Source organism: Rhinoraja longicauda, chromosome 34 (assembly GCF_053455715.1).
Source record: "Rhinoraja longicauda isolate Sanriku21f chromosome 34, sRhiLon1.1, whole genome shotgun sequence".
Taxonomy (NCBI): Eukaryota; Metazoa; Chordata; class Chondrichthyes; order Rajiformes; family Arhynchobatidae; genus Rhinoraja; species Rhinoraja longicauda.
In genome coordinates, this window is record NC_135986.1 from 14,773,080 (window position 1) to 14,799,833 (window position 26,754).

At 48.7% G+C, this 26,754-nt stretch overlaps 1 protein-coding gene, 2 non-coding genes and 1 pseudogene across 3 annotated transcripts; 2 read left to right on the forward strand and 2 right to left on the reverse strand.

Annotated features, from left to right (window-relative positions):
* Positions 1-26,754, reverse strand: part of LOC144609196 (histone H2B 7-like) — a 118,235-nt pseudogene that overhangs the window by 35,076 nt on the left and 56,405 nt on the right.
* LOC144609258 (zona pellucida sperm-binding protein 4-like) lies at positions 1,821-26,250 on the forward strand. Its single transcript, XM_078427686.1, has 6 exons — positions 1,821-1,830; positions 12,391-12,453; positions 24,670-24,897; positions 25,303-25,492; positions 25,604-25,751; positions 26,197-26,250. Exons 1-6 carry the CDS (start codon positions 1,821-1,823, stop codon positions 26,248-26,250), a joined length of 693 nt encoding a protein of 230 aa, XP_078283812.1.
* On the forward strand, positions 13,413-13,494 carry trnas-uga (transfer RNA serine (anticodon UGA)). Its single transcript has one exon. It is a non-coding gene; the product is annotated as a tRNA-Ser (tRNA).
* Positions 17,753-17,824, reverse strand: trnag-ucc (transfer RNA glycine (anticodon UCC)). The gene has a single exon. It is a non-coding gene; the product is annotated as a tRNA-Gly (tRNA).

Here is a 26,754-nt window from a genome sequence, read left to right on the forward strand (position 1 = left end):
CCTGGCTTACCTCGTAACTGCACGTGGAGCCTGAAAGAGAACGGACACTTGCCGACCCGGCTCCTCACCCCCAATTTGCCGCATAAGCCGTTCCCAAACTCACCTGAACGGACTATCCCGGCTCACCGAGGACAGAGCTCCATGCAAGATCTCAAACTGTCCCAACACGTCCATTTCATAAACCACCTTCCCTCCGTACATCTACATGAAATAAAAGACCATCAGTGCCTGCGCGGGCGCCTGTCATGATCCCCTACCCCAACACCGTGGTGCCACACTCGGTGAGCGCGAACTGGAAGAGCACAACATCTGTAGAGGCGGCGGTGGGACGGCACTCGGCTCCGGACCCATTCTTCACGTACACCGTGCTCAGATTTTCAGGGGGCAGCGCCACATCCTTGGCGATAGCGACCAAAATCTGCCCGTCCTTTGTGCACACTGTGGAATGGGCAATGAAAGGCTGTTAGATAATGTACGGTAGAGTCGAGACCCGGGACAACAGGTCACAAACCATAGCTCCCATCTACACCCTCTCCAATGTAAACCCATGTGACCAGCTCCCTGCACCGCACAGATGCGGCTGATCTGCCGGTGTCTATTGATTTGGGGCTGGGGGCTGGCGTGTAGTAACAAAGGGGCGCTCAGCCCCAGCCCCTCCCTTTCCCTCCACCACGGTAACGTGACTAAGGGCGGCACGGTAGCGCAGCGGTAGAGTTGCTGCTTTACAGCGAATGCAGCGCCGGGGACTCAGGTTCGATCCTGACTACGGGTACTGCACTGTAAGGAGTTTGTACGTTCTCCCCGTGACCTGCGTGGGTTTTCTCCGAGATCTTCGGTTTCCTCCCACACTCCAAAGACGTACAGGTATGTAGGTTAATTGGCTGGGTAAATGTAAAAATTGTCCCTAGTGGGTGTAGGATAGTGTTAATGTACGGGGATCACTGGGCGGCACGGACTTGGTGGGCCGAAAAGGCCTGTTTCCGGCTGTATATATATGATATGATATGATATGAATACCAAACAGCGGGAAAGCACCGGCACAGAATGACTAAAATACGATCAGAATTCTACGTTTCAGCGGTGAACAATGTAACCCGCTCCAGACGGGAGGAGCCTCGATCAACTCGTGATTGACCTTGATACCCGCGAGTATCAGGATTAAAGAGATCGGCGAATCCCCGGAACACAGTAACCAGAAAGATACGCACCCGGCAGGTTGTCAAGTGAATAGAAACACGGCGGAATATGCGCACTATCTGCATCTAAGCAGCAGCCTCTCTGCACGCACTCGCGACCAGAAATCACCACAAACCCGCAGTCTTTGCGGAATTGAGGAGACAGCCAACATTTATCGGCCGGGAGATGCCGAGAGAACGGCTGCGCTGAATAGGTTGCAGCAAAAGCCAAACAAAGTGCCCATAACCCGTCCATCTCAACGCGCCAAGTCTCCGGGTGAATGATACACTAGAGCCGACTCCTCCTTTTTCACCCGGCGCTGTTTAACCGCCACTCAATGGATGACCCAATCAGCCGCAAGCCCAGAGTCCGCCGCCCACCGCCTCCCGCATTCCCGCCTGAATCTCGTGGATGGGCCTGGTTCCAATCAACCAGTGAAGGTGCTTCTGTCTTCAGGGAACGATCAGAAAATTCCCCTCTTAAAGGCACCGCGGGTCTATATTGCAAGTCATTGTTTGATTAAATAATCAAAGTTATTTAAGACAGAACCAGGCTCTTCGGCCCACCGCATCCAGTGTCCGCCACCAACCACCAATTTTACAGTGATCTAATTTAGCAGCATCTATTTAGATTGAGGGTCGATGATGAAGGGAGGTAATGGCATCAAATTCCTGGCGTTAATATCTTGGATGCGATACATCCGATCCGATACGATAAAAGTTTATTCATCCCCGGAGGGAAATTGGTCTGCCGACAGTCACAACACACAGGGTGCACAATAACTTGAAATTAAAAGTGAAAACAAAAAGACAAAGACAAGCGACAGTTGGCCGGCTGTCCTGTGCACAGCGCCTTCACCGGAACAAATGAACAAAGAAACAAACGAACGCAGACTTATCCCATGGGCAGAGGAATCTAGACTAGAGATCCCCCCTCCCCCACACCGGGTCCGCCTTGTTCTCCCATCATCCCTCACGGATGCCCCCCCAAGCCGGGTCCTCATTGTCTTCCCCTCCCCCCTCACGCTCATCCACCGTGAGTCCCACCTGTTCTGGGCCCAGCAAGTAGATACCACCACGATAAAGGTGCGCCATCGTCTTTGCTTTCTCCGAAGTTTAAATCAATCTGACATGACTCCGAACACTCACGCAAAATTCTACAGATGCATTGTATTCTGTCTTATTGCATCATGGTCAGGTGCCGCATTTATAAAGCGGAGGTACAAGGTGCGGAGTGATAGGTTCAGCTCGGTCCACACAACGGCTTTTGTGGTTCAACGGTTCAAGTCCGTACAAAAAGCCTTGGGATTTTCTTTTATCCCATGTCAATGACATTTCACGGGACATTTTGACCCTTCTAACTGCTCACTTGATTTATTTTCTTGCTTGCTTACTAATCCTCAAATTACCCATCTGAATTCATCTGTCTGTACCTTATATAGACAACCTTTGACGTTATGATCAAATTTGCATGGTCCTTTGTCATTTAAGGTTCCGTTAACTTGCCTCGTTATCCTCCCTTCTTACAGGAGTATACTGGAACTGAATTCTGAATAACTAGAGTTTAATCAACTCCCATGTGGACTGTTACCTAATAATATTCTCGCATTTTGTTTCTCGCTAGCTCCTGCTCATAATGGCTTACCCCAATACGTTACCCCAAGATCCACACTTATCCTTACTCATGACTATCTTAAAGTACGTATGTGCTGACGGTACGGACAATATTATCCACTGAAACACCAGTCATCTGGCCATATTTGTTTCTCCGTAAATGGTCCAGTCTGATCCCCCCCTCTAGTTGCACTATCCAGATACTGTTTCAGGAAACTTTCTTGGATGCTCCAAATAAAATAAATACATTCGACCCCTTCCAGTACCCATTTGTACTGAGCAGGTCTCTTGAGTATTGGGGAAGTTACATTTGCCCACTACGCCAACACTGTTGCTTTACTATCTTTCCGTAGTTTGTCTTCAAATATATTGTCACGATGGGAAGATAGCAGAGAAGATTCACGAGAATGTTGCCGGACGTTAAGGGTCTGAGTTGTACAGAAAGGTTGGGCAGGCTCGGGCATTTTACTTTCGAGAGCAGCAGGAAGAGGGGTGATCAGATAAAGGGTATAAAATCATGAGAGGAATACATAGGGTAGATGCACTGAGTATTTCACCCAGAGTAGTGTATTTGAGAACCAGAGGATATAGTTTCATGGTGAGAGTGGAATTATTCAGTGGGAACCTGAGGGCCAACCTTTTCACACAGAGGGTGGTATGTATTTGGAGCGAGCTGCCAGGGGACATAGTTGCAGCAGGTACTGTAACAACATTCAAAATACATTGATGCAGGTACATGGCTTAGAAAGATTTAGATGAATATCGGGCAAACATGGGTAGGAGACACAAGGATAAATTTCAAACATTCATCCAGACTCTACGTTCATCTGCTTTACACTCGAAACACCTTTGCGTTAAAATAAACACACTTCACCCCATCCACCTCACCATAGTCATAGAGTCATCGAGTCCTACAGCACAGAAAGAGGCCCTTCGGCCCATCGTGTCCGTGTCGCCCGTTACCAAACACAGTCTAATTTTAACCATATAACAATAACCATATAACAACTACAGCACGGAAACAGGCCCGTTCGGCCCTACCATTCTACGCCAACCACTCTCTCTGACCTAGTCTCATCTACCTGCTCTCAGACCATAACCCTCTAATCCCCTCTTATCCATATACCTATCCAATTTGCTCTTAAATAATAAAATCGAGCCTGCCTCCACCACTTCCACCGGAAGCCCATTCCATACAGTCACCACCCTCTGAGTAAAGAGGTTACCCCTCATGTTACCCCTAAACTTTTGTCCCTCAATTCTGAAGCTATGTCCCCTTGTTGGAATCTTCCCCACTCTTAAAGGGAAAAGCCTACCCACGTCAACTCTGTCCATCCCTCTTAAAATTTTAAAAACCTCTATCAAGTCCCCCCTCAACGCTCCAAAGAATAAAGACCCAACCTGTTCAACCTCTCTCTGTAGCTTAAGTGCTGAAACCCAGGCAACATTCTAGTAAATCTCTTCTGTACCCTCTCCATTTTGTCGACATCCTTCCTATAATTTGGCGACCAGAACTGCACACCATACTCCAGATTCGGCCTCACCAATGCCCTGTACAATTTTAACATTACATCCCAACTTCTATATTCGATGCTCTGATTTATAAAGGCAAGCATACCAAACGCCTTCTTCACCACCCTATCCATGTGAGATTCCACCTTCAGGCAACAATGCACAGTTATTCCCAGATCCCTCTGTTCCACTGCATTACTCAATTCCCTACCATTTACCCTGTACGTCCTATTTTGATTTGTCCTAGCAAAATGCAGCACCTCACACTTATCAGCATTAAACTCCATCTGCCATCTTTCAGCCCACCTTTCCAAAAGGCCCAAGTCTCTCTGTAAACTTTGAAACTCTACTTCATTATTAACTACACCACCTATCTTAGTATCATCTGCATATTTACTAATCCAATTTGCCACACCATCATCCAGATCATTAATGTAAATGACAAACAACAGTGGACCCAACACAGATCCTTGGGGTACTCCACTAGACACTGGCCTCCAACCTGACATACAATTGTCAACCATTACCCTCTGGTATCTCCCATTCAGCCATTGTTGAATCCATCTTGCAACCTCACTATTAATAATAATAATAATAATAATAATAATCCATTTATTTTATATAGCACCTTATCACATGCTCAAAGCGCTTTACAAAAACAATTAACATAGAAACAAACAGACAAACTATCCTGACGGAAAAGCGGCGAATACTCAACGCCAGCGTCCTCTCACGTCAGGGTCCGGCAGTAGACATTAAAAACCACAAGACACACAGATATAATTTTTTACACAAAACAGCCATCACAGTGATTGCTTTAGGCATACCCTCACTGTGATGGAAGGCAAAGTCTTATCTCCTCCTCATTCTTCTCCTGTGGTGCCACGAGGTGATCGAGGCTCCCAACTTTTTGAAGCCCCCACCGGGCGATGGAAAGTCCCAGGGCCGAGCCGAGCAGGCCGATGAAAGTCCTGAGCCCCCACCGGGCGATGGAAAGTGCTGCGGCCGGGCCAACGCAGGGCGATGAAGGGCCTGCGGGCGGGTTGATCGTACCTCGCGCTTCGGGGCGGTCGAAGCTGCTACAGCTGGAGCTCCCAAAAACCGGTCGCCAGCCAGGGACCTGCGAACTCCCGATGTTGCGGTCTGCAGGGCCCACGGCCGAAGCCTCCGAGATGGTAAGTCCAGGCCCTGCGACCGGAGTCTTTGAGGTCGATCCCAGCTGGAGGCCGCCGACTCCACGATGTTAGGCCGTAGCGCGAACGGAGATACGACACGGTAAAGGTCGCATCTCCGTTGAGGAGGAGATTTGAAAAAAGGTTTCCCCCAACCCCCCCACCACCCCCCTACATACACAGAATTAAAAATAAAACAAAACGTACATTTAACAACGACAATGACAAAAAAAAACAAAAAACGGAGAGACTGCCGGTGAGCCGCAGCTGCAGAACACAGCCACGCCCCCTAATACCCAACGATTTAACCTTCTTAATCAACCTTCCATGTGGAACCTTGTCAGATGCCTTACTGAAGTCCATATAGACAACATCCACAGCCTTGCCCTCATCAATTTCCCTGGTAACCTCTTCAAAAAATTCAAGAAGATTAGTCAAACATGACCTTCCAGGCACAAATCCATGTTGACTGTTTCTAATCAGGCCTTGTTTATCCAAATAATTATATATATTGTCCCTAAGTATCTTTTCCATTCATTTTCCCACCACAGACGTCAAACTAACAGGTCTATAATTGCTAGGTTTACTTTTAGAACCTTTTTTAAACAAAGGCACAACATGCGCAATGCGCCAATCTTCCGGCACCATCCCCGTTTCTAATGACGTTTGAAATATTTCCGTCATAGCCCCTGCTATTTCTGCACTAACTTCCCTCAATGTCCTAGGGAATATCCTATCAGGACCTGGAGACTTATCCACTTTTATATTTTTCAAAAGTGTCCGTACCTCCTCTTCTTTAATCCTCATAATTTCCATCACTACTCTACTTGTTTCGCTTACCTCACATAATTCAATATCCTTCTCCTCGGTGAATACCGAAGAAAAGAAATTGTTTAATACCTCCCCCATTTCTTCCGGCTCAGCACATAGCTGTCCACTCTGACTCTCTAATGGACCAATTTTATCCCTCGCTATCCTTTTGCTATTGACATATCTGTAGAACCCCTTGGGGTTTACTTATACATTACTTGCCAAAGCAGCCTCATATCTTTTTTTCGCTTTTCTAATTTCCTTCCTAAGATTCCTTTTACATTCTTTATATTCCTCAAGAACCTCATTTACTCCCTGCCGCTTATATTTATTGTATATCTCCTTCTTTTTCTGAACCGTGTCCAATTTCCCTGGAAAACCACGGCTCTTTCAAATTATTATTCTTTCCTTTCCACCGAACAGGGACATAAAGACTCTGTACTCTCAAAATGTCACCTTTAAATATCCTCCATTTCTCTATTATATCCTTTTCATAAAACAAAAAGTTCAATTTCACTCCTTTTAAATCCTTTCTCATCTTCTCAAAATTAGCCTTTCTCCAATCCAAAATCTCAACCCTTGGTCCAGATTTAACCTTCTCCATAATTATATTGAAACTAATGGCATTGTGATCACTAGACCCAAAATGCTCCTCAACACATACCTCCGTCACCTGACCCGTCTCATTTCCCAACAGGAGGTCCAACACTGCCCCTTCTCTGGTAGGTACCTCTACGTGTTGCTGCAAAAAACTATCCTGCACACATTTTACAAACTCCAAACCATCCAGTCCTTCAACAGAATGTGATTCCCAGTCTATGTACGGAAAATTGAAATCACCCACAATCACTACTCTGTGCTTACTACTATCTGCTATCTCCTTACATATTTGCTCTTCCAATTCTCGTTCCCTATTTGGCGGTCTATAATACACCCCTATAAGTGTTGCTAAACCTTTCTCATTTCAGAGTTCCACCCAAACAGCCTCCCTAATCGAGCCTTCTAGACTGTCCTGCCAAAGCACTGCTGTGATATCCTCCCTGACAAGCAATGCAACACCCCCACCTCTTGCCCCTCCGATTCTATCACATCTGAAACAATGAAATCCTGGAATATTTAATTGCCAATCGCAACCCTCCTGCAACCATGTTTCACTGATCGCCACAACATCATACTTCCAGATGTCAATCCCATTTTCCCGCATTTGGACCGTAGCCCTGAATGTTGTAGCATTTCAAGTGCCCATCCAAATTCCTCTTCAACGTTGTGAGTGTTCCCGCCTCCACCACCACCCCAGGCAGTGAGTTCCAGACTCCAACCACCCTCTGGGTGAAAAAGTTCTTTCTCACATCCCCCCGAAACCTCCCTCCCCTTACCCTGTATCTATGTCCCCTCGTTGTTGAACCTTCCACCAGTGGAAGAAGTTCCCTGCCATCTACCTTATCTATGCCCCTCATGATCTTGTACACCTCGATCATGTCCCCTCTCGGCCTTCTCTGCTCCAGGGAAAACAACCCCAGTCTGCTCAGTCTCTCCTCATAGCTGAGGCCCTTCATCCCTGGCAGCATCCTGGTGAATCTCCTCTGCACCCTCTCCATAGCTATCACACCCTTTCAATAATGTGGTGACCAGAACTGTACACAATACTCCAGCTGTGGCCTCACCAGTGTTCTGTACAATTCCATCATTACCCCCCTACTTTTATATTCGATGCCCCGGCTAATGAAGGCCAGTAACCCATATGCCTTTTTGACCACCCTGTCCACCTGTCCTGCTGCCTTCAAGGACTTGTGTACCTGCACTCCAAGGTCCCCCTGTACCCCTGTCTTCCCTAGGGTCCTTCCATTCATGGTGTACTTCCTCTCCAAGTTATTCCTGCCAAAGTGCATCACCTCGCACTTTTCAGGATTAAATTCCATCTGCCACTGCTCCGCCCATCTGACCATCTCATCAATATCTTCCTGCAGCTTGCAGATCCCTTCCTCGCTATTCACCACCCCCCCTAACTTTGTGTCATCTGCAAACTTGCTGATCATGCCCTGTACGTTGACATCCAGATCATTAATGTAGATTACAAACAGTAAGGGACCCAACACCGATCCCTGCGGCACCCCACTGGACACCGGCCTCCAGTCACAGAAGCAACCTTCTACCATCACCCTCTGCCCTCTGTCACTAAGCCAGTTTTTTAATCCATTTTGCCAAGGTGCCCTGGATCCCATGAGCTCTTACCTTCTTGACTAGTCTCCTGTGTGGGACCTTGTCAAAAGCCTTACTGAAATCCATGCATACCAGTTCCACTGCACTACCCCCATCTACCTCCTTGGTCACCCCTTCAAAAAATTCAATCAAGTTATTCAGACACGACCTTCCATTAACAAAGCCATGTTGACTATCCTTAATTAACCCTCGATCCTCCAAGTGAAGACTGATTCTGTCCCTCAGAATCTTTTCTAGCAGCTTCCCCACCACCGATGTCAGACTCACCGGCCTGTAGTTCCCAGGTTTATCCCTACTGCCCTTTTTAAATAATGGCACCACATTAGCTATCCTTCAGTCCTCCGGTACATCCCCTGTTGCAAGAGAGGCTCTGAAAATTTGTGCCAGAGCCCCCGCAATCTCCTCCCTTGCCTCACTCAGCATCCTGGGATACATCTCGTCAGGGCCCGGAGACTTATCCACTTTTAAGCCTGCCAGAGCCTCCAGCACCGCCTCCCTGTCAATAGCAATATGCTCAATAACATCACAACCCTCCTGCTCCATTTCTAAGTCCGCATCGCCCTCCTCCCTCGTGAAAACAGATGCAAAAAAATCATTGAAAACATCTCCTATATCCTCTGGCTCCACACACAGCTTTCCACTATGGTCCCTGATGGGCCCCACTCTTTCCCTCGTTATCCTCTTACCCTTGATATACTTATAGAACACTTTGGGATTTTCTTTTATTTTGCCCGCTGGTGCTATCTCATGGCCCCTTTTTGCTCTTCTAATTTCTTTTTTAAGAACCGCCCTACACCTTCTGTATTCCTCTAATGATGCCTGTGCCTTAAGTTCTTTATGTCTTCCAAAAGCCCCCCTTTTTTTCGAATCAATCCTACTGTATCGTTCGACATCCAAGGTTCTTTGGACTTGTTTGTCCCACCCTTAAACTTTAGGGGAACATGCTTCCTCTGTACTTTTTCAATTATTCCTTTGAATGACTCCCACTGTTCTGATGCGGTCCTCCCCACGAGAAGCTGATCCCAGTCCACCAGGGTCAACTTCTGCCTTATCAGATTAAAATCGGCCTTGCCCCAATTTAGAAATTTTCCCTCTGGTCCATCTTTATCCTTTTCCATTACCACCTTAAATATCACTGAATTGTAATCACTGTCACCAAAGTGCTCTGCTACTGACACTTCAGCCACCTGTCCGGCCTCATTTCCCAAGATTAAGTCCAATACCGCCCCCTCCCTTGTTGGACTTTCAACATATTGGCTCAAAAAGCCCTCCTGGATGACCCTTAGGAACTCTGCACCCTCTGCACCATACTCCGCACCATATTCCGTAATTTCTCCCAGTTTGAGAATGAGTAATCATTGCCTCCACCTATCAATCACCCCTTACATTTGCTGACATTCTACTTCGCTTCCCTTCCTCCTGCCTCTCTAGTTTACGCCGCCTCAGTAGTACTAGCAATAATATTGGTACTCTCTAGTTCAGGCGCAACCCTGCCCTATTATAATGGTCAGCTTTGGTCCAGAAGATATCCCAATGATCCAACAATTTGAATCCCTGCTCCCACCTCCAACACCTGACAAAAACAATAATCTGTCCTATCTTCCTATTATTACACCCAATAACGCGTGTCTCGGGAATACTCTGGAGATCACTGCCCTTGAGATTCTGCTTTTCAAACGATTTGCTTAACTCCATATGACGTGCATAGTGACTTATTGCTTCTCCTCTTCACCCGTGAGAATGTTCTGCAGTCGCTCCTCCAGACCATCGTAAACGTTCTGCAGTCGCACCGAGACTCCCTCGCATCAGAAAAGCAGCACACTATTCTGCTGTCTGGGAGTGCAGACACCCAGTCTGCGGCCACATAACCTTCTGCCGTCCCCCTAACAAGTCTCCTATCACTATTGCTTTGTTGGTCTTTGCCCTTCTATGTTGTGTCTCATGGCCTGGCATGGTGCCACTGTCTGCTGATGCTACTCTTCGCTGACAGGTCATCCCCCAACAGTTTCCAAAGAGCATGCATGTTTTAGAGGGAAATGGCCACAGGGGATTCCTGCACTCTCTGCTTACTCCTCATCCGGGTGGCAACCCATCTACGTTGTCCCTGCACCATAAATGTAACCATCTTAATATTGTCCCTATTTATGTCGCGCTCCTTTTCACCGGCAGCGCTGAGGTTGTCCAGACGCAGCTGCAGCTGGAGGAACCTCAAACGGCAAAGTGGCTAAAGACATCAGCCTTGTCAAGGAGACTGGTACTGGTTTAGGAGAGAAGGAAAAGAGTAAAGGCAAACTACTCTTCTCCCTGCACGGGATCTATATCTAACTGAGACCAAAAGGGTATATTTTAATGGATATTTACATGACAATTTAAAAGCATTTTAACCGCCATAATCTATTTGCTTCGAGCAGCAACAGTGACAGAGTGATCGAGGCACCATGCTCTCTGGAACGTTCTGCTTGAGCGGAAGATACAGGCTGGTACTCTAAAAGAGGTTGGAGCGCAAAGGAAAAGCAGACAATTCGTGGATAGTGAATTGGTTTCATGGAATGAAGCTAATCGTGAACGGTGGAAAGTTGTATTTCGCACTGGCCATGAATATAGATGTAGCTCAGTCATCGGTGCTGAGTCCATTGCTCTCTGTCGTTTCAAAAACAATTTGGTGATATCTTAGTTAGCGTAGAAGGTTACCAGAAAATTACTGCATTTATGTTGATCAGTTCGGCAAGTGGGCTACGGAATTATTATTTGAGTTTAATGCGGGAAAGTGCGAGTTGTTGCATTTTGGTAAGTCAAACTAGCGCAGGCCCTTCACAGTAAATGGCAGCCCCCTGGGGAGTGTTGAAGGATCTAGGAGTCCAAGTACATAGTTCGTTGAAAGTGGGAAATGTAGGAAGGAATTGCAGATGCTAGTTTAAACCGAAGATAGACACAAAATGGTGGAGTAACTTAGCGGGAGAGGCAGCATCTCTGGACAGAAGGAATGGGTGACGTTTCGGGTTTGGACCCTGCTTCAGACTAGTCAGGGGAATGGGAAACGAGAGATACTGACAGCGATGTGGAGAGATATAGAACAAATTAATGAAACGTAATGACGATAAAGGAAACGTAATGACGATAAAGGAAACAGGCCATTGTCAGCTGTTTGCTGGGCGAGAACGTGAACCTGGTGCGACTTGAGTGGAGGAGGGGTGGAGAGAGAGGAAGTGCAAGGGTTACATGAAGTTAGGGAAATCAACATTCATACCACTGGATTGTAAGTTGCCCAAGCGAGATATGAGATGCTGTTCTTCCAATTGGCCATTAGCCTCACTGACAAGGGAGGAGGTCGAGGGTATAAAGGTCAGTGTGAGAATGGGAAGGGGAATTAAAGTGTTTGGCATCCGGGAGATCAGGTAGGTAAAGGCGGACCGAGCGAAGGTGTTCAGCTCAATGATCGCCCAGTGTACGTTTCGTCTGGCCGATGTATGATAATCCACATGTTGAACAATGGATAAAGTAGATGAGTTTGGAGGAGGTGCAAGTGAACCTTTGCCTAACCTGAAAGGACCGTCGGGATGTCTGGACAGAATGGAGGGAGGAGGTATAGTGAATGTAGACCTGCAGCAGAGTGAGAAATGATCTGTCGCGAAGGAGCGTGGGACTGTTCCACCCCACCCGAGAACTGAGGCCCTGCTGATCTGATTATTAGTCTGAACACCACCGTGCCCTGTTAGATGATGCTCAGCGGCAGAGCTGGTCGCTTGCCTCTCTGTTGAAAGAACACATTCCGATGATATTTAGACGAAAGTAATAATTCCAGACCGGCGTCCTTTTGCAATGATTGTTAATGTTGTATCGTTTTCCATTTACTTCCGTTACCTCACGACGATCTTTATTTGCAACAGGTCCCTCGTTTATACTCATATCGGTGACATCATACACCAGCCGTCAGTTTCTGATAGAAAGCGGTTTGATGTGTTTACGGTGACACCATGGGAATAATACCTATCAGGATTCATGGATTTAAACGTACACATGTCACAGGATGGACGTTTGCTTTTACCCATTGTGTGAAGTGACGTGATATCACTCAAATGAGCCATGTCCTATTTGTGCATCGGGTGAATTAACCGTCTGAGGGAACAACTTCAAAACTGAGCATTCATCAGTGCTCACCTGAACGACAGGTGTGTCGTTCGTCGTTCCCCGTGACGTGACCTGTCGTTTCTCCACTGGCTGGGCATTTGGACTTCTCAGGAGTAATGGAAAACGAATCATTTACAATCACGCATATGGAGTAATTTAGGGAGCAATGAAGGAACTTGCCGAGACGACCGAATAGCCATCAGGCGGATGAAATACCGTGGAATCGGTAAATCCGGCTGCGGGCCACTTTGATACAAAAGGAAGAGAGATATAAAAGTGTGTAAGATTGAACTGCAGATGCTGGTTTAAACCGAAGATAGACACAAATAACTGGAGTAACTCAGCGGGACAGGTAGCATCTCTGAAGAGAAGGAATGGGTGACGTTTCGGGTCGACACCCTTCTTCAGATATGAAAGTGTTACAATAGCAGAAAATAAGGAAAATTGAACAATTCGGCTGCGCGCCGTTGTACATATTAATGACGGAGAATAACTGGGAATGGACAAAATTTGAGTCGTACGAAACCTCTTTTTAATTTGTACAGAAGGCAGGAACGAATCAGTGTCCACACGTTTTCTTTGCTAACCGTGCTAAAACAATGCAATATCAACCATTTATTCAAGTGTAATTGGAACGCTGCTTAGCATCGTCTGCCGTTTTCTCCGTGTACAAACAACAAAGGAGACAACATTTCAAACCCAGACCAGCATATGCCCGGATTACGATTTCTCACAGCGCTATTATTTTCTAAATCGCGGTGCAGCAAATGATATCAAGAGAGCTGCGATGGCCGAGTGGTTAAGGCGTTGGTCTTGAAATCCAATGGGGATTCCCCACGCAGGTTCGAACCCTGCTCGCAGCGACATCATCTTCAGCGCCTGGTGCTGAACGGCCGACTACTCCTCACAGTTTTACTTCACTTTCAGGTCTCATGAGGCCTCACCCATTCCTCTCCAGATTCATCGGGACCCCTGTTTGGTTTTGGCGACCTCTGAATTGGGCAGTCGGTTACCTTCGCTGTTCAGGTGATGGGAGCTGAGATAACTGTGCTGTCGGATATATGTGGCGCAAATTCCCTTCGAGAGCGGAATGAGGCTCAAAATATTCCTAGTGGGGGAACGGACTTTTGCTCATGGTTTGGTGCCCCTCATCTTATTCAAAATTGGATGATGAAATAATACGGAAAAATGAAAATAAAACGCTCTACCGGCCGCTGAACCTCGTGAACAAAATGTAGATTCATCTTGCACCTGTCACTGAATTGTTTTTAGCCCTGGTCGTCTGCAATTCTGACTGAACCCACCCCAATCCAGGAGCTCTCCTCTGATTCTGTCCCGAGGAGGAAGGAGTCGGCGACTTCATGGGGGACGGCCATTAGATTCTGTATCCAATGCCTTATCGAAAGCCCATCGCTACTCGGTTGAATGGATGCAAATTACACGATTGCTAATCTCAGTGAACTAAAACGCGGAGTGAGATGCTAAACAGCAGCAAATGCGAGCGGGATGCGGGCCGCTGTCAGATACCACGTGTCATCGGAGCGGTCACACACTGCAGGGGTTGCCGGGGATTTCAGCGACGGATAAAGCCTCAAGTTTAAGATGCGGTCACTGAAATGGTGTCGGATACAGGAAGGGCCACCGCCAAATTCTGTTAAGAAGAAGTGGTGTTAATACATCATCAGCGCATTTGCTTCAGGAGGTAGTTCCCGAAGCGCTCGGTTTCTCCAATCCATCCATTCCTCCTTCCCATATCGGCACTCTTTGCACCTCTAACGCATTACTTAGTCCAACAAAGCCCAAATGATTCCATCAGTACAAGTACGGAACGGAGTGACGCTCACTTTCACTGTTGCTCCGAGAGAAACAAACCCCCTGACAAAAGTACTGTGCAAAGTGACTGGAATAGGTGAAGCCGTTTACCAAGCCGAAATTCCGTCTTTACCCGACTAGTTGTGCTGAATTGGTGTCTGATGCGTTCCTCGGTTCGCGGAATGGATGTTGGCCGGAAATGTATCTATCCAGAGTATAAAATATTTTCTCACCTACATAAAAATAATTCATGAATTCAAGGAATTGCGATTGAAAACCTCGCTGAAGGAGTCGTTGGGCAGCAGAATAGTTGGGTCAGTGCCTCAGAATGTTCGCACGCTCGTACTGAAAATAAAAATACAGAATTTGCTCCAAATTCTACGGATACGTTGGAATGCCGTGAATGGAGAGGTTCCCAACACACAACAATATTAATGTGTGCACAAGGTAGACACAAAATGCTGGAGTAACTCAGCGGGTCAGGCAGCATCTCTGGAAAGAAGGAACGGATGACTTTCCGGGTCGAGACCCTTCTTCAGACTAATGTGTGCACAATGGCGCTCGGTTTGGCAACGTTGAGTTGAATTTTGAAATAAGCGACCACATAAAGGGGATAAACCAGTATCACGTATTCCACGCACCAGGTCGTTCATACGGGCGCGAAACCAAGCAATTAGTTCAGTCCGATGAAAATTCAAGATTTATTCCTGTTTTATTTGGGTATATTTTTGGTTTACCGAATTATTCTGCTTAATACAGTGGTTTGAATATAAATTGGTGGTGGATATGTCCTCATTCTTAAGGAATCGGGGGTTCCCCTCTTCCATTATAGATGAGGCTCTCACTAGGGTCACCTCGATATCCCGCAGCTCCGCTCTTGCTCCCCCCCCCCCCCACCCATTCGCAACAAGGACAGAGTCCCCTTTGTCCACACCTTCCACAACATCAGCCGTCGCATAAAACTAATTATCCTCCAACACCTCCAACGTGATCCCACTACTGCCAACATCTTCCCATCTCCACCCCTTTCTGCTTTCCGCAGAGACCGTTCCCTCTGCAATTTCCTGGTCAACACGTCCCTTCCCACCCAAACCATTCCCTCCACAGGCACTTTCCCCTGCAACTGCAGGAGATGCAACACCTGTCCCTTTACCTCACCCATCGACTCCATCCAAGGACCCCGAGAGTCTTTTCAGGTGAGGCACAGGTTCACTTGCACCTCCTCCAAACTCATCTACGGAATCCGCTGTTCCACATGTCAACTTCTGTACATCGGCGAGACCAAGCGCAAACTCAGCGATCGTTTCACTGAACACCTCTGCTCAGTCCGCCTGAACCAACCATATCTCCCGGTTGCTCAGCACTTTAACTCCCCATCCCATTCCCAATCTGACCTTTCTGTCCTGGGCTCCTCCATTGCCAACGCAAATTGGAGGAACAGCACCTCATATTTCACTTGGGTAGCTTACACCCCAGCGGTATGAACATTGACCTCTGTAAATTCAAATACCCCTTGCTTTCCCTCTCTCCCCTTCACCTCCCCATTCCCAGTTCTCCCACCAGTCTTACTGTCTCCGACTACATTCTATCTCTGTCCTACCCACTCTCCTGACATCAGTCTGAAGAAGGGTCTCGACCCGAAACGTCACCCATTCCTTCTCTCCAGAGATGCTGCCTGACCCGCTGAGTTACTCCAGCATTGCGTGTCTGCCTTCGATTTAAACCAGCATCATCAGTTCTTTCCGACACATTCTTATCACAAGGCATTTTCATGATCTTAAGTAAAACATTCCTAATTTGCACAAAACGCTCTTCGCCATAAAATTGGAAATTTGAACTCCATCCAGGAGAAAGCTGCTCCCTTGATACGCATCCAATCAAGTTCACAATATATTCACCGCGCACCTTTGGCATGAGGTGGTGCAATGTGTATCAGTATGTATTTCCTCTTATAAAACATGGCAGTTCCTGTCCAGGACCACTGGAATAACATCTCCCAAACCTGCGACCACAGCCACTAACAACATCAAGGACAGTGCACGTGCGAGGCATCGCGCTCAGCACCTGCGCCCAAGCCGCACACCGCCGTGACATGGAGAAATTCAGCAGGCTCTGCAGCATCTGCGAAGGGAATGAATTGTCATAGTTGCGGATCAATACAGTAGAAGAGAACTAGGTCAGGACAAAAAGACAAGGCAAGCAAGGGGGACCATATGATGTCGGGAGAGTAAATGACAAAAAAAACCAAGGGAAGACGTAACGTTCACAACAGAACAACATAACGCACTCGTTTACGTGATACTAGCAGTGGCGCAGCGGGAGCGTGCTGGGCCCATAACCCAGAGGTCGATAGATCGAAACTATCCTCTGCTATTTAACTCGGCTTTTATTTTCCATTCCGCATTTGCATTCCGCATTTGCACATTTCTTTCAGATCCACAAATAAAACCGGTAAAGATGGTTAAAACGATGATAAACCAATGACAGCCGCGCGGATAACAGTGGGGATATTCCCGAGGAGCAGAGGGAATGAATGGGTCTCAGAGTGCAAAGGGGAGGGTGCAGGGGATGCACCAACATGTTGCCCGAGGTAGAGCGGATCGGTCAAAAGGCGAGACTGGAAAGATTGGGTTTATTGTCCAGGGAGCCGAGTCTGCAAGAGACCTGATTGGGGTTCACCTACTGATGAGGGGCTTCGGAAGGTCATTCCATCCCCACGCCGCGTCCACGGAAGTTGAAATCTGGATCCGACCCGATGTGTGGGTGGTGGGGATTCTCACAGTGTTTATATATCTCTCGCCCTTGAATCACCAAGGCATTGAAGATAGAGTCGGTACTGTTAAACGCGTTCAGTGCGGATGGATACTTGATGGTCGGTATGGATATTTGGGACCGAAAGGCCTGTTTCTGCGCTGTCTATGGTACATCTCTCAGTGCAGAAGTCTGTGTCGGAATGAAGGGGGAGCGAAGGGAGAGATTCCACGGGAGAAACATAGAAAAACAACTGGCGATGAGGAGATTAGCGTTACTCGGTGTGAATTGATCGCATTGTCGTGTTGGGATGTGTCCGAGTTTGTTCTGGGAATCTGCAACAGAATGATAACAGGAATCTGCGCAGATCCGCTGATGGATTTACCAAATGGCGATGGAATCGCATTCAAAGGGAGCGAAAGATCCGAGAGGATTTAAGAAGTTGCACGTGAATTTGCCGTAACAGTCCTCTCTGCCCATCGAGCTCTGCACAAATCGTGTTCTGTATTAAGTTCGTTTCTATCATTTCCAATGTTAGAGACGTAAAATTGCTCAAATTGTGATGGCTGGGAATCGAACCCGGGTCAACTGCTTGGAAGGCAGCTATGCTCACCACTATACCACCATCGCTGTGAGGTGCCGCAGTATATTCGGGTGCCGAATGATTTCCAGCACCATGTGGCTTTGTGTCTTGATGATCAGTCCCCGCGCTCTTTCCTGACGGGTCATTTCTCACACTGTTGCAGTTCCAGCTGTACTGATACCTCCTCCCTCGACTCTGTCCAGGAACCCCGACAGTCCTTTCAGTTTAGGCGAAGGTTCACTTGCACTTCCTCCAAACTCATCCATTGTATCCGTTTTTCAACATGTGGACTCTTATACATCGGCCGGACCAAAAGTAGACTGGGCGATCGTTCCGCTGGACACCTTCGCTCAGTCCGCCTGGACCTACCTGATCTCCGGGTTGCCAAACACTTTAAATTCCCTTCCTATTCCCACATTGACCTTTCTGTCCTAGGCATCCTCCATTGTCAGAGTGAGGCTAATCGCAAATTGGATGAACAGCATCTCATATTTCCCTTGGGCATCTTACAACTCAGTTGTATGAATATTGATTTATCTAACAAAGTAACCCCTGCACTCCCTCTCTCTCCATCCCTCCCCCACGGAAGTCGCACCGGGTTCCCGTTGTCACCTTCCAAAGAGCTAACAATGGCCTGTTTCCTTTATCATCGCTACTTTTTTGCATTTATTTGTTCTATATCTCCCTACATCACTGCCTATATCTCCCGTTTTGCTTTCCCCTGATTAGTCTGAAGAAGGGCCTCGACCCGAAACATCCCCCATTCCTTCTCTCCAGAAATGCTGCCTGTCCCGCTGAGTTACTCCGGCATTGTGTGTCCAAGGTTTAAATCAGCACCTGCAATTCCTTCCTACACATCCCAGTTTCAAGGAACTGTGTACTTGCACTCCTAGATCCTTATGTTCTACAACACTCCCCAGGGGCCTGTCATTTACTGTTCAGGACCTGCGCTAGTTTAACTTACCAAAATGCACCAGCTCGCACTTTCCTGCATTAAACTCAAATAATAATTCCCCAGCCCAATTGCCGAACTGATAAGGTAGTGCTGAAATTTTCTATTGAAGAATAACTGCAGATGCTGGTTCAAATCGAACGTATCACAAAATGCTGGAGTAACTCAGCGGGTCAGGCAGCGTCTCATGAGAGAAAGAATGGGTGATGTTTCGGGTCCAGACCCTTCTTCAGAATGATGTCAGGAGAGGGGTTGGAACAAAGATAGGATGTAGTGGGAGACGGAAAGACAGTGGGAGAACTAGGAAGGGGGAGGGTAAAGGGAGGGACAGAGAAACTATCTGATGTTGGAGAAATCAATGTTCATACCGCTGGGGTATAAGTTGCCCAAGCGAAATATGAGATGCTGTTCCTCCAATTTGCGGTGGGCCTCACTATGACAATGGAGGACGCCCATGACAGAAAGGTCAGACTGGGAGTGGGAGGGGGAGTTGAACTGCTCAGCTACCGGGAGATCGGGATGGTTAAGGCAGACTGAGCGAAGGTGTTGAGTGAAACGATCGCCGAGCCTGCGCTTGGTCTCGCCGATGTAGAGAAGTTGACACCTGAAACAGCGGATACAATAGATGAGGTTGGAGGAGGTACAGGCGAACCTCTGCCTCAACTGGAAAGACTGTTTGGGTCCTTGGATGGAGTCGAGGGGGTAAGTAAAGAGACAGGTGTTGCATCTCCTGCGGTTACTGGGGAAAGTACCTGGGGAGGGGGTGGTTTTGGGTTGGCAACGGACGAGGGAGGCAGGTTGTTACGGAGGGAACAGTTTCTGCAGAAAGCAGAAAGAGGAGGAGATGGGAAAACGTGGCCAGTAGTGGGATCCCGCTGGAGGTGATGGAAATGTTGGAGAATAAGATGTTGCATACGCTGGCTGATGGGGTAGTAGCTGAGGACAAGGGGGACTCTATCCTTGTTACGAATGGGGATAGGGGGTGCAAGAACGGAGGTGCGGGATATAGAGGAAGCCCTAGTGAGAGCCGTATCTATAATGGAAGAAGGGAACCCCCGTTTCTTAAAGAATGAGGACCTCTGATGGCCTAGTATGAAACATCTCAACCTGGGTGCAGATGTGGCGTAGATGGAGGCATTGGGAGAAGGGGATAGAGTTTTTACTGGAAACAGGGTGGGAAGAAGTGTAGTCAAGATAGCTGTGGGAGTCAGTAGGTTTGTAGAAGATGTCAGTCACTAGTCTGTCTCCTGTGATGGAGATGGCGAGATCCAGCAACGGTAGGGAGATGTCGGAGATGGTCCAAGTATATTTAAGAGCAGGATGGAAATTAGTGTTGACATTTACGAAGTCTGTGAGTTCTGCATGGGTACAAGAGGTAGCACCAATGCAGTCGTCAATGTAGCGGAGGTAGAGTTCGGGATGGGGCCAGTGTACGCCTGGAACCGGGATTGTTCGACGTGCCCTACAAAGAGGCAGGCGTAGCTAGGGCCCATGTGAGTGCCCATAGCTATGCCTCGAATTTGGAGAAAGTGGGAGGAGTCAAAGGAGTAGTTGTGGAGGGTAAGAGCCAGCTCTGCTAGGCGGAGGAGAGTATTGGTAGATGGAGATTGGCTGGTTCTATGGTCGAGGAAGAAACGGAGGGCTTCAAGACATCCTTGTGTGGGATGGAGGTGTAGAGTGACTGGACATCCATGGTAAAGACGAGGGAGTGGCGGCCTGGAAACCGGAAGTTATTGAGGAGACGGAGAGCATGTGAGGTGTCTCGGACATAGGTGGGTAGGGATTTCACGGTGGGGGGGGGGGGGGGGGATAGGATAGAGTCGAGGTAGGTGGAAATTGATTCGTTGGGACATGAACAGGCAGAAACAATGTGTCTGCCAGGACAGTTCTGTTTGTGGATTTTAGGGAGAAGGTAAAATCGGGCGGTGCGGGGCTGGGGAATGATAACGCTGGAGGAATTACAGGGCAGAGCGCCGGAATTGGTGAGATCAGTGATAGTGTAAGTGATTAAGGTCTGGTGCTCGTCAGTGGGGTCATGGTCCAAGGATAAGTAGGAGGAGGTGTCAGAGAGTTGTCGTCTGGCGTCAGTCCGGTAGAGGTCAGAGCGCCAGACTACCACGGCACCTGATCACCCCTCTTCCTGCTGCTCTCGAATGTAAAATGCCCGAGCCTGCCCAACCTTTCTGTACAACTCAGACCCTTAACGTCTGGCAACATTCTCGTTCATCTTCTCTGCACTCTTCCCATCGTGACAATATCATTGAAGACAAACTACGGAAAGATGGTAAAGCAACAGTGTTGGTGTAGTGGGCAAATGTAACTTCCCCAATACTCAAGAGACATGCTCAGTACAAAAGACATGGAAGGGGTAGAATGTATTTATTTTATTTGATACATCCAAGAAAGTTTCCTGAAACAGTATCTGGATAGTGCAACTCGAGGAGGGATCAGACTGGACCATGTACGGAGAAACAAACATGGCCAGATGACTGGTGTTTCAGTGGATAATATTGTCCGTACCGTCAGCACATACGTACTTTAAGATAGTCATGAGTGAGGATAAGTCTGGATCTTGGGGTAACGTATTGGGGTAAGCCATTAAGAGCAGGAGCTAGCGAGAAACAAAATGGGAGAATATTGTTAGATAGGTCCACATGCGAGTCGATTAAAGTGTAGTTGTTCAGAATTCAGTTCCAGTATAGTCCTGTAAGGAGGAAGGATGAGGAGGCAAGTTAACGGAACTATAAATGACCAAGGACCGTGCAAATTTGATCAATACGTCAAATAATGTTCATATAATGTAGAGACAGATGAATTCAGACGGGTAACTTGAGGATTAGAAAGCAAGCTAGAAAAAACCAAGTCAGCAGTTCGAAGGGTCAAAAGTTCCCGTGAAATGTCACTGACGTCGGATTAAAGAAAATCCCAAGGCTTTTTGTACGGACTTGAACCGTTGTGTGGACTGAGCTGAAACTATCACTCCGCACCGTGTTGCTCCGCGTTAGAAATAACTCCGCATGACGCAATAAGACAGAATACAATGCATCTGTAGAAGTTTGCGGGAGTGTTCGGAATCATGTCAGATTGATTTAAACATCGGAGAAAGCAAAGACGCTGGCGCACCTTTATCGTGGTGGTATCTACTTGCTGGGCCCAGAACAGGTGGGACTCGCGGTGGATGAACGTGAGGGGGGAGGGGAAGACAATGAGGACCCGGCTTGGGGGGCCCGCCGTGAGGGATGGTGGGAGAACAAGGGGGACCCGGTGTGGGGGGGGGGGGGTTCTCTAGTCAAGTCAAGTCAAGTCAAGTCAAATTTACAAACACCATGTGCAGTGAAATGAAAGTGGCAATGCCTGCGGGTTGTGCACAAAAAAGAATTACAGTTACAGCATATAAATAAAGTTAATAAGTTACTATTGGTGTCGACAAAAATTTAGTCTCTGGGGTTATAAAAGTTGACAGTCCTGATGGCCTGTGGGAAGAAGCTCCGTCTCATCCTCTCCGTTTTCGCAGCGTGACAGCGGAGGCGTTTGCCTGATCGTAGCATCTGGAACAGTCCGTTACTGGGGTGGCAGGGGTCCCTCATGATCTTACTTGCTCTGGATCTGCACCTCCTGATGTATAGGTCCTGCAGGGGGACGAGTGTAGTTCCCATGGTGCGTTCTGCCGAACGCACTACTCTCTGCAGGGCCATCCTGTCCTGGGCAGAGCTGTTCCCAAACCAGACTGTAATGTTGCCGGACAAGATGCTCTCTACAGCCCCAGAGTAGAAGCAATGAAGGATCCTCAGAGACACTCTGAATTTCCTCAGTTGTCTAAGGTGGTAAAGGTGCTGCTTAGCCTTACCCACCAGTGCGGCAATGTGCGTTCCCCACGTCAGATCCTCTGTGATGCTGACTCCCAAGTATTTAAAACTGCTCACCCTATCCACAGTAGACCCATTTATCTCCAGTGGCGTGTACGTCCTTGGATGTTTAGCCCTTCTGGTCCACAATCAGCTCCTTTGTTTTAGTGACATTCAAGAGGAGGCTATTGTCCTGACACCAGAGTGCCAGATCAGCCACCTCCTCCCGGTAGGCCTTCTCATCATTGTTGGAGATCCGGCCCACCACCACAGTGTCATCAGCAAACTTGATGATGGAGTTTGACCTGAACCTGGCCCCACAGTCATGTGTGTACAGGGAGTACAGTAGGGGGCTAAGGACGCAGCCCTGGGGGGGATCCTATGTTCAGGGTGAGGGAGCTAGATGTGTGTTCCCCCATCCTGACCACTTGGGGCCTGGCAGTGAGAAAGTCCAGGACCCAGGCACACAGAGGGGTGCTAAGCCCCAGTTCCAGCAGCTTCTCAACCAGTCTGCTGGGGACTATTGTTTTGAATCTGAACTAAAGTCAATGAACAGCATCCTCACATAGCCCCCCTGGCTATCCAGATGAGAGAGAGCGATGTGTAGAACCTGGGAGGCCGAATCATCCGTGGACCTGTTCGGACGGTATGCGAACTGTAGTGGGTCCATGTTGCGAGGAAGGAGGGCGCAGATGTGCTTCTTGACTAGCCTCTCAAAGCATTTCATGACAACGAGGTGAGGGCCACCGGTCGGTAGTCATTTAAACACGCTGGAGAATCTCTAGTCTAGATTCCTCTGCCCATGGGACAAGTCTGCGTTCGTTTGTTTCTTTGTTCATTTGTTCCGGTGAAGGCGCTGTGCACAGGACAGGCAGCCAACTGTCGCTTGTTTTCACTTTGAATTTCAAGTTATTGTGTACCTTGTGTGTTGTGAGTGTCGGCAGACCAATTTCCCTCCGGGGATGAATAAAGTTTTATCGTATCGTATCGGATGTATCGCATCCAAGATGTTAACGCCAGGAATTTGATGCCATTACTTCCCTTCATCATCGACCCTCAATCTAAATAGGTGCTGCTAAATTAGATCACTGTACAATTGGTGGTTGGTGGCAGACACTGGATGCGGTGGGCCGAAGAGCCTGATTCTGTCTTAAATAACTTTGATTATTTAATCAAACAATGACTTGCAATATAGACCCGCGATGCCTTTAAGAGGGGAATTTTTTGAGCGTTCGCTGAAGACAGAAGCACCTTCACTGGTTGATTGGAACCAGGCCCATCCACGAGATTCACGCGGGAATGCGGGAGGCGGCGGACTCTGGGCCTGCGGCTGATTGGGTCATTCATTGAGTGGCGGTAAAAGAGCGCCGGGTGAAAAAGGAGGAGTCGGCTCCAGTGCATCATTCACCCGGAGACTTGGCGCGTTGCGATGGACGGGTTATGGGCACTTTGTTTGGCTTTTGCTGCAACCTATTCAGCGCAGCCTCCCTCTCTGCATCTCCCGGCCGATAAATGTTGGCTGTCTCCTCAATTCCGCAAAGACTGCGGGTTTGTGGGGATTTCTGGTCGCGAGTGCGTGCAGAGAGGCTGCTGCTTAGATGCTGATAGTGCGTATATTCCGCCGTGTTTCTATTCACTTGACAACCTGCCGGGTGTGTATCTTCCTGGCCACTGTGTTCTGGGGAATCGCCGATCTCTTTAATCTTGATTCTCGCGGGTATCAAGGTCAATCACCAGTTGATCGAGACTCCTCCCGTCTGGAGCGGGTTACATTGTTCACCGCTGAAACGTAGAATTCTGATCGTATTTTAGTCATTCTGTGCCGGTGCTTTCCAGCTGTTTGGTATTAGTCATGTTACCGTGGAGGAGGGAAAGGGATGGGCTGGGGCTGAGCGCCCCTTTGTTTCTACACGCCAGCCCCCAGCCCCAAATCAATAGACACTGGCAGATCAGCCGCATCTGTGCGGGGCAGGGAGCTGGTCAAATTGGTTTGCATTGGAGAGGGTGTAGATGGGAGCTATAGTTTGTGACCTGTTGTCCCGGGTCTCGACTCTACCGTGCATTATCTAACAGCCTTTCATTGCCCATTCCACAGTGTGCACAAAGAACGGGCAGATTCTGGTCGCTATCGCCAAGGATGTGGCGCTGCCCCCTGTAAACCTGAGCACGGTGTACGTGACGAATGGGTCCGGAGCCGAGTGCCGTCCCACCGCCGCCTCTATATATGTTGTGCTCTTCCAGTTCGCGCTCACCGAGTGTGGCACCACGCAGCGGGTAGGTGTTGGGGTGGGGGTCATGACAGGCGCCCGCGCAGGCACTGATGGTATTTTGTTTCATGTAGATGTACGGAGGGAAGGTGGTTTATGAAACGGACGTGTTGGGACAGTTTGAGATCTTGCATGGAGCTCTGGCCTCGGTGAGCCGGGATAGTCCGTTCAGTTGAGTTTGGGAACGGCTTATGCGGCGAGTGGGGGTGAGGAGCCGGGTCGGCAAGTGTCCGTTCTCTTTCAGGCTCCACGTGCAGTGGAGTTACGAGGGAAGCCAGGAGTCCGAGCTGCAGGTGACGCCCCGTATAGACTCGCTTACTCCGCCACGTCCTGCCAATGAGACCGCCCCCATTCTTCTGCAACTGCGAATAGCGAGAGGTAGCGAGTGTTCCGTTGCTCAGTATCCAACTGCACGCTCTCTGCAAATACATACTGGCCGCCCTTTTTCTTTCTCTCTGCAGATGGCAGATACCGGAGCTGGTACGTGGCCATTGACTACCCGATCGTCAGTGTGCTGCGGGACCCCGTGTTTGTGGAGGTTCGTGTGCTGAACCGCAACGACCCGACCCTTGTGCTGGTTCTCGATGACTGCTCGGCGACCCCAGGGCCCGAGCCTTATTCGGGGCTCTGCTGGGACCTCCTGGTGAACAGGTGAGGGTCAGGGACCGTGAGTCAGATTGGGGAAGCCATTGGTGAGTGTGAGGCCCGCTGAAGATCCTCTCGCTGTCTTTCTCTATTAAACCCTCTGTTCCTCTGTCGCAGGTGCCCGTTTGTTGGTGACAACTACAAAACCCGCCTGGTCCCAGTGAGCGCCGCTTCCCACCTGCGCTTCCCAACGCACCATCAGCGGTTTGTAGTCAGCAGTTTCACTTTCTGGGACCGCGTTTCGGCCCGGGCTCTATGCGGAGAGGTGAGTTTCCGGCGGTTTTGCGCGGGCACTCACTTGGCTGCGCTGCTTTCCCGCGTCTTTGGAACAGTGGGGCGTCCCCTGTTCCCCATTGACTGGAGAAGCATTGAACTTGGGCCGTGGCACTGACCATCCCACACTCTCCCTCTCCAGGTTTACTTCCACTGTAGAGCTGAGGTTTGATTTCCCTCCCACCTTGAGAACTGCGCGGCTTCCTGCAGCCCCAGTAAGTACATCTGACGGCGGGAGTGGGTCGTTGATCAGGTTGCGTTGATTGCCCACCCCTATTCCCCCTCAAGTGCAGTGAACGGCCGTAATTCGTCCGCTGCCATCGGCTGTTCAGGGTTTAAGCCGGTCCTCGGAGGATCTGCGATATTGGTAAACTGGAATGGGGCGGAAGCAGTGCGTGAACCTACTCCTTGACTGGTGGCTTTTGTTCGCATACCAGGGGTCAGCAACTGCGTCGCTGATGGACAACGTGACCAGCGTGCGCGGTGGTTGAGGGAGTGTCTGAGCCCCGCCGTCAGTTGCCGGAGATACTGACAGCCTGGTTATGGGCGGTGAGGACGTTATTCGATGCAATTAGTTACCCATGGCGGGCGGTGGAAAGACTAAGGTGACAGTTTTCCGGTAGAAATTACAGCTGTGCGTTTGTTCGTGGCGGGAGGTAACGTCGGTGAATGAACCAACATTCACAGCGCCCCAGACGTTGGTCGGACGATCGGGTAAAGTTTTCTACCCGCGCTCGCTCCCTGTCGGGACCGACTGGCCGGCACTTGGAGTAGATTATCGGGGATAAGGTCCAACTACGGCCCTTGGTAGTGGCCGAATCTGGTGGCGGCCGGGGCTCGTGATATTGACCACGAGAGTGGTCCCAGATTTCATCGTCTTCTGCAGCGTGGAGGTGCTGTGAAGCTGTTAATTTTAGACCTAACCGTCGTTCTGCCTCGGCTCTTCCCCCAACTGGAGAACCGACTGACCGTTGCCCCGGCAACTGTGGTAAACT

What these genes read in the sequence shown, in the direction of transcription:
- LOC144609258 (XM_078427686.1), top strand. An exon ending in TCAGTTTCTGATAGAAAGCG is followed by an intron (nt 12,454 to 24,669) that starts GTTTGATGTGTT and finishes CCCATTCCACAG; the next exon opens with TGTGCACAAAGAACGGGCAG. An exon ending in TGGGACCTCCTGGTGAACAG is followed by an intron (nt 25,493 to 25,603) that starts GTGAGGGTCAGG and finishes CCTCTGTCGCAG; the next exon opens with GTGCCCGTTTGTTGGTGACA.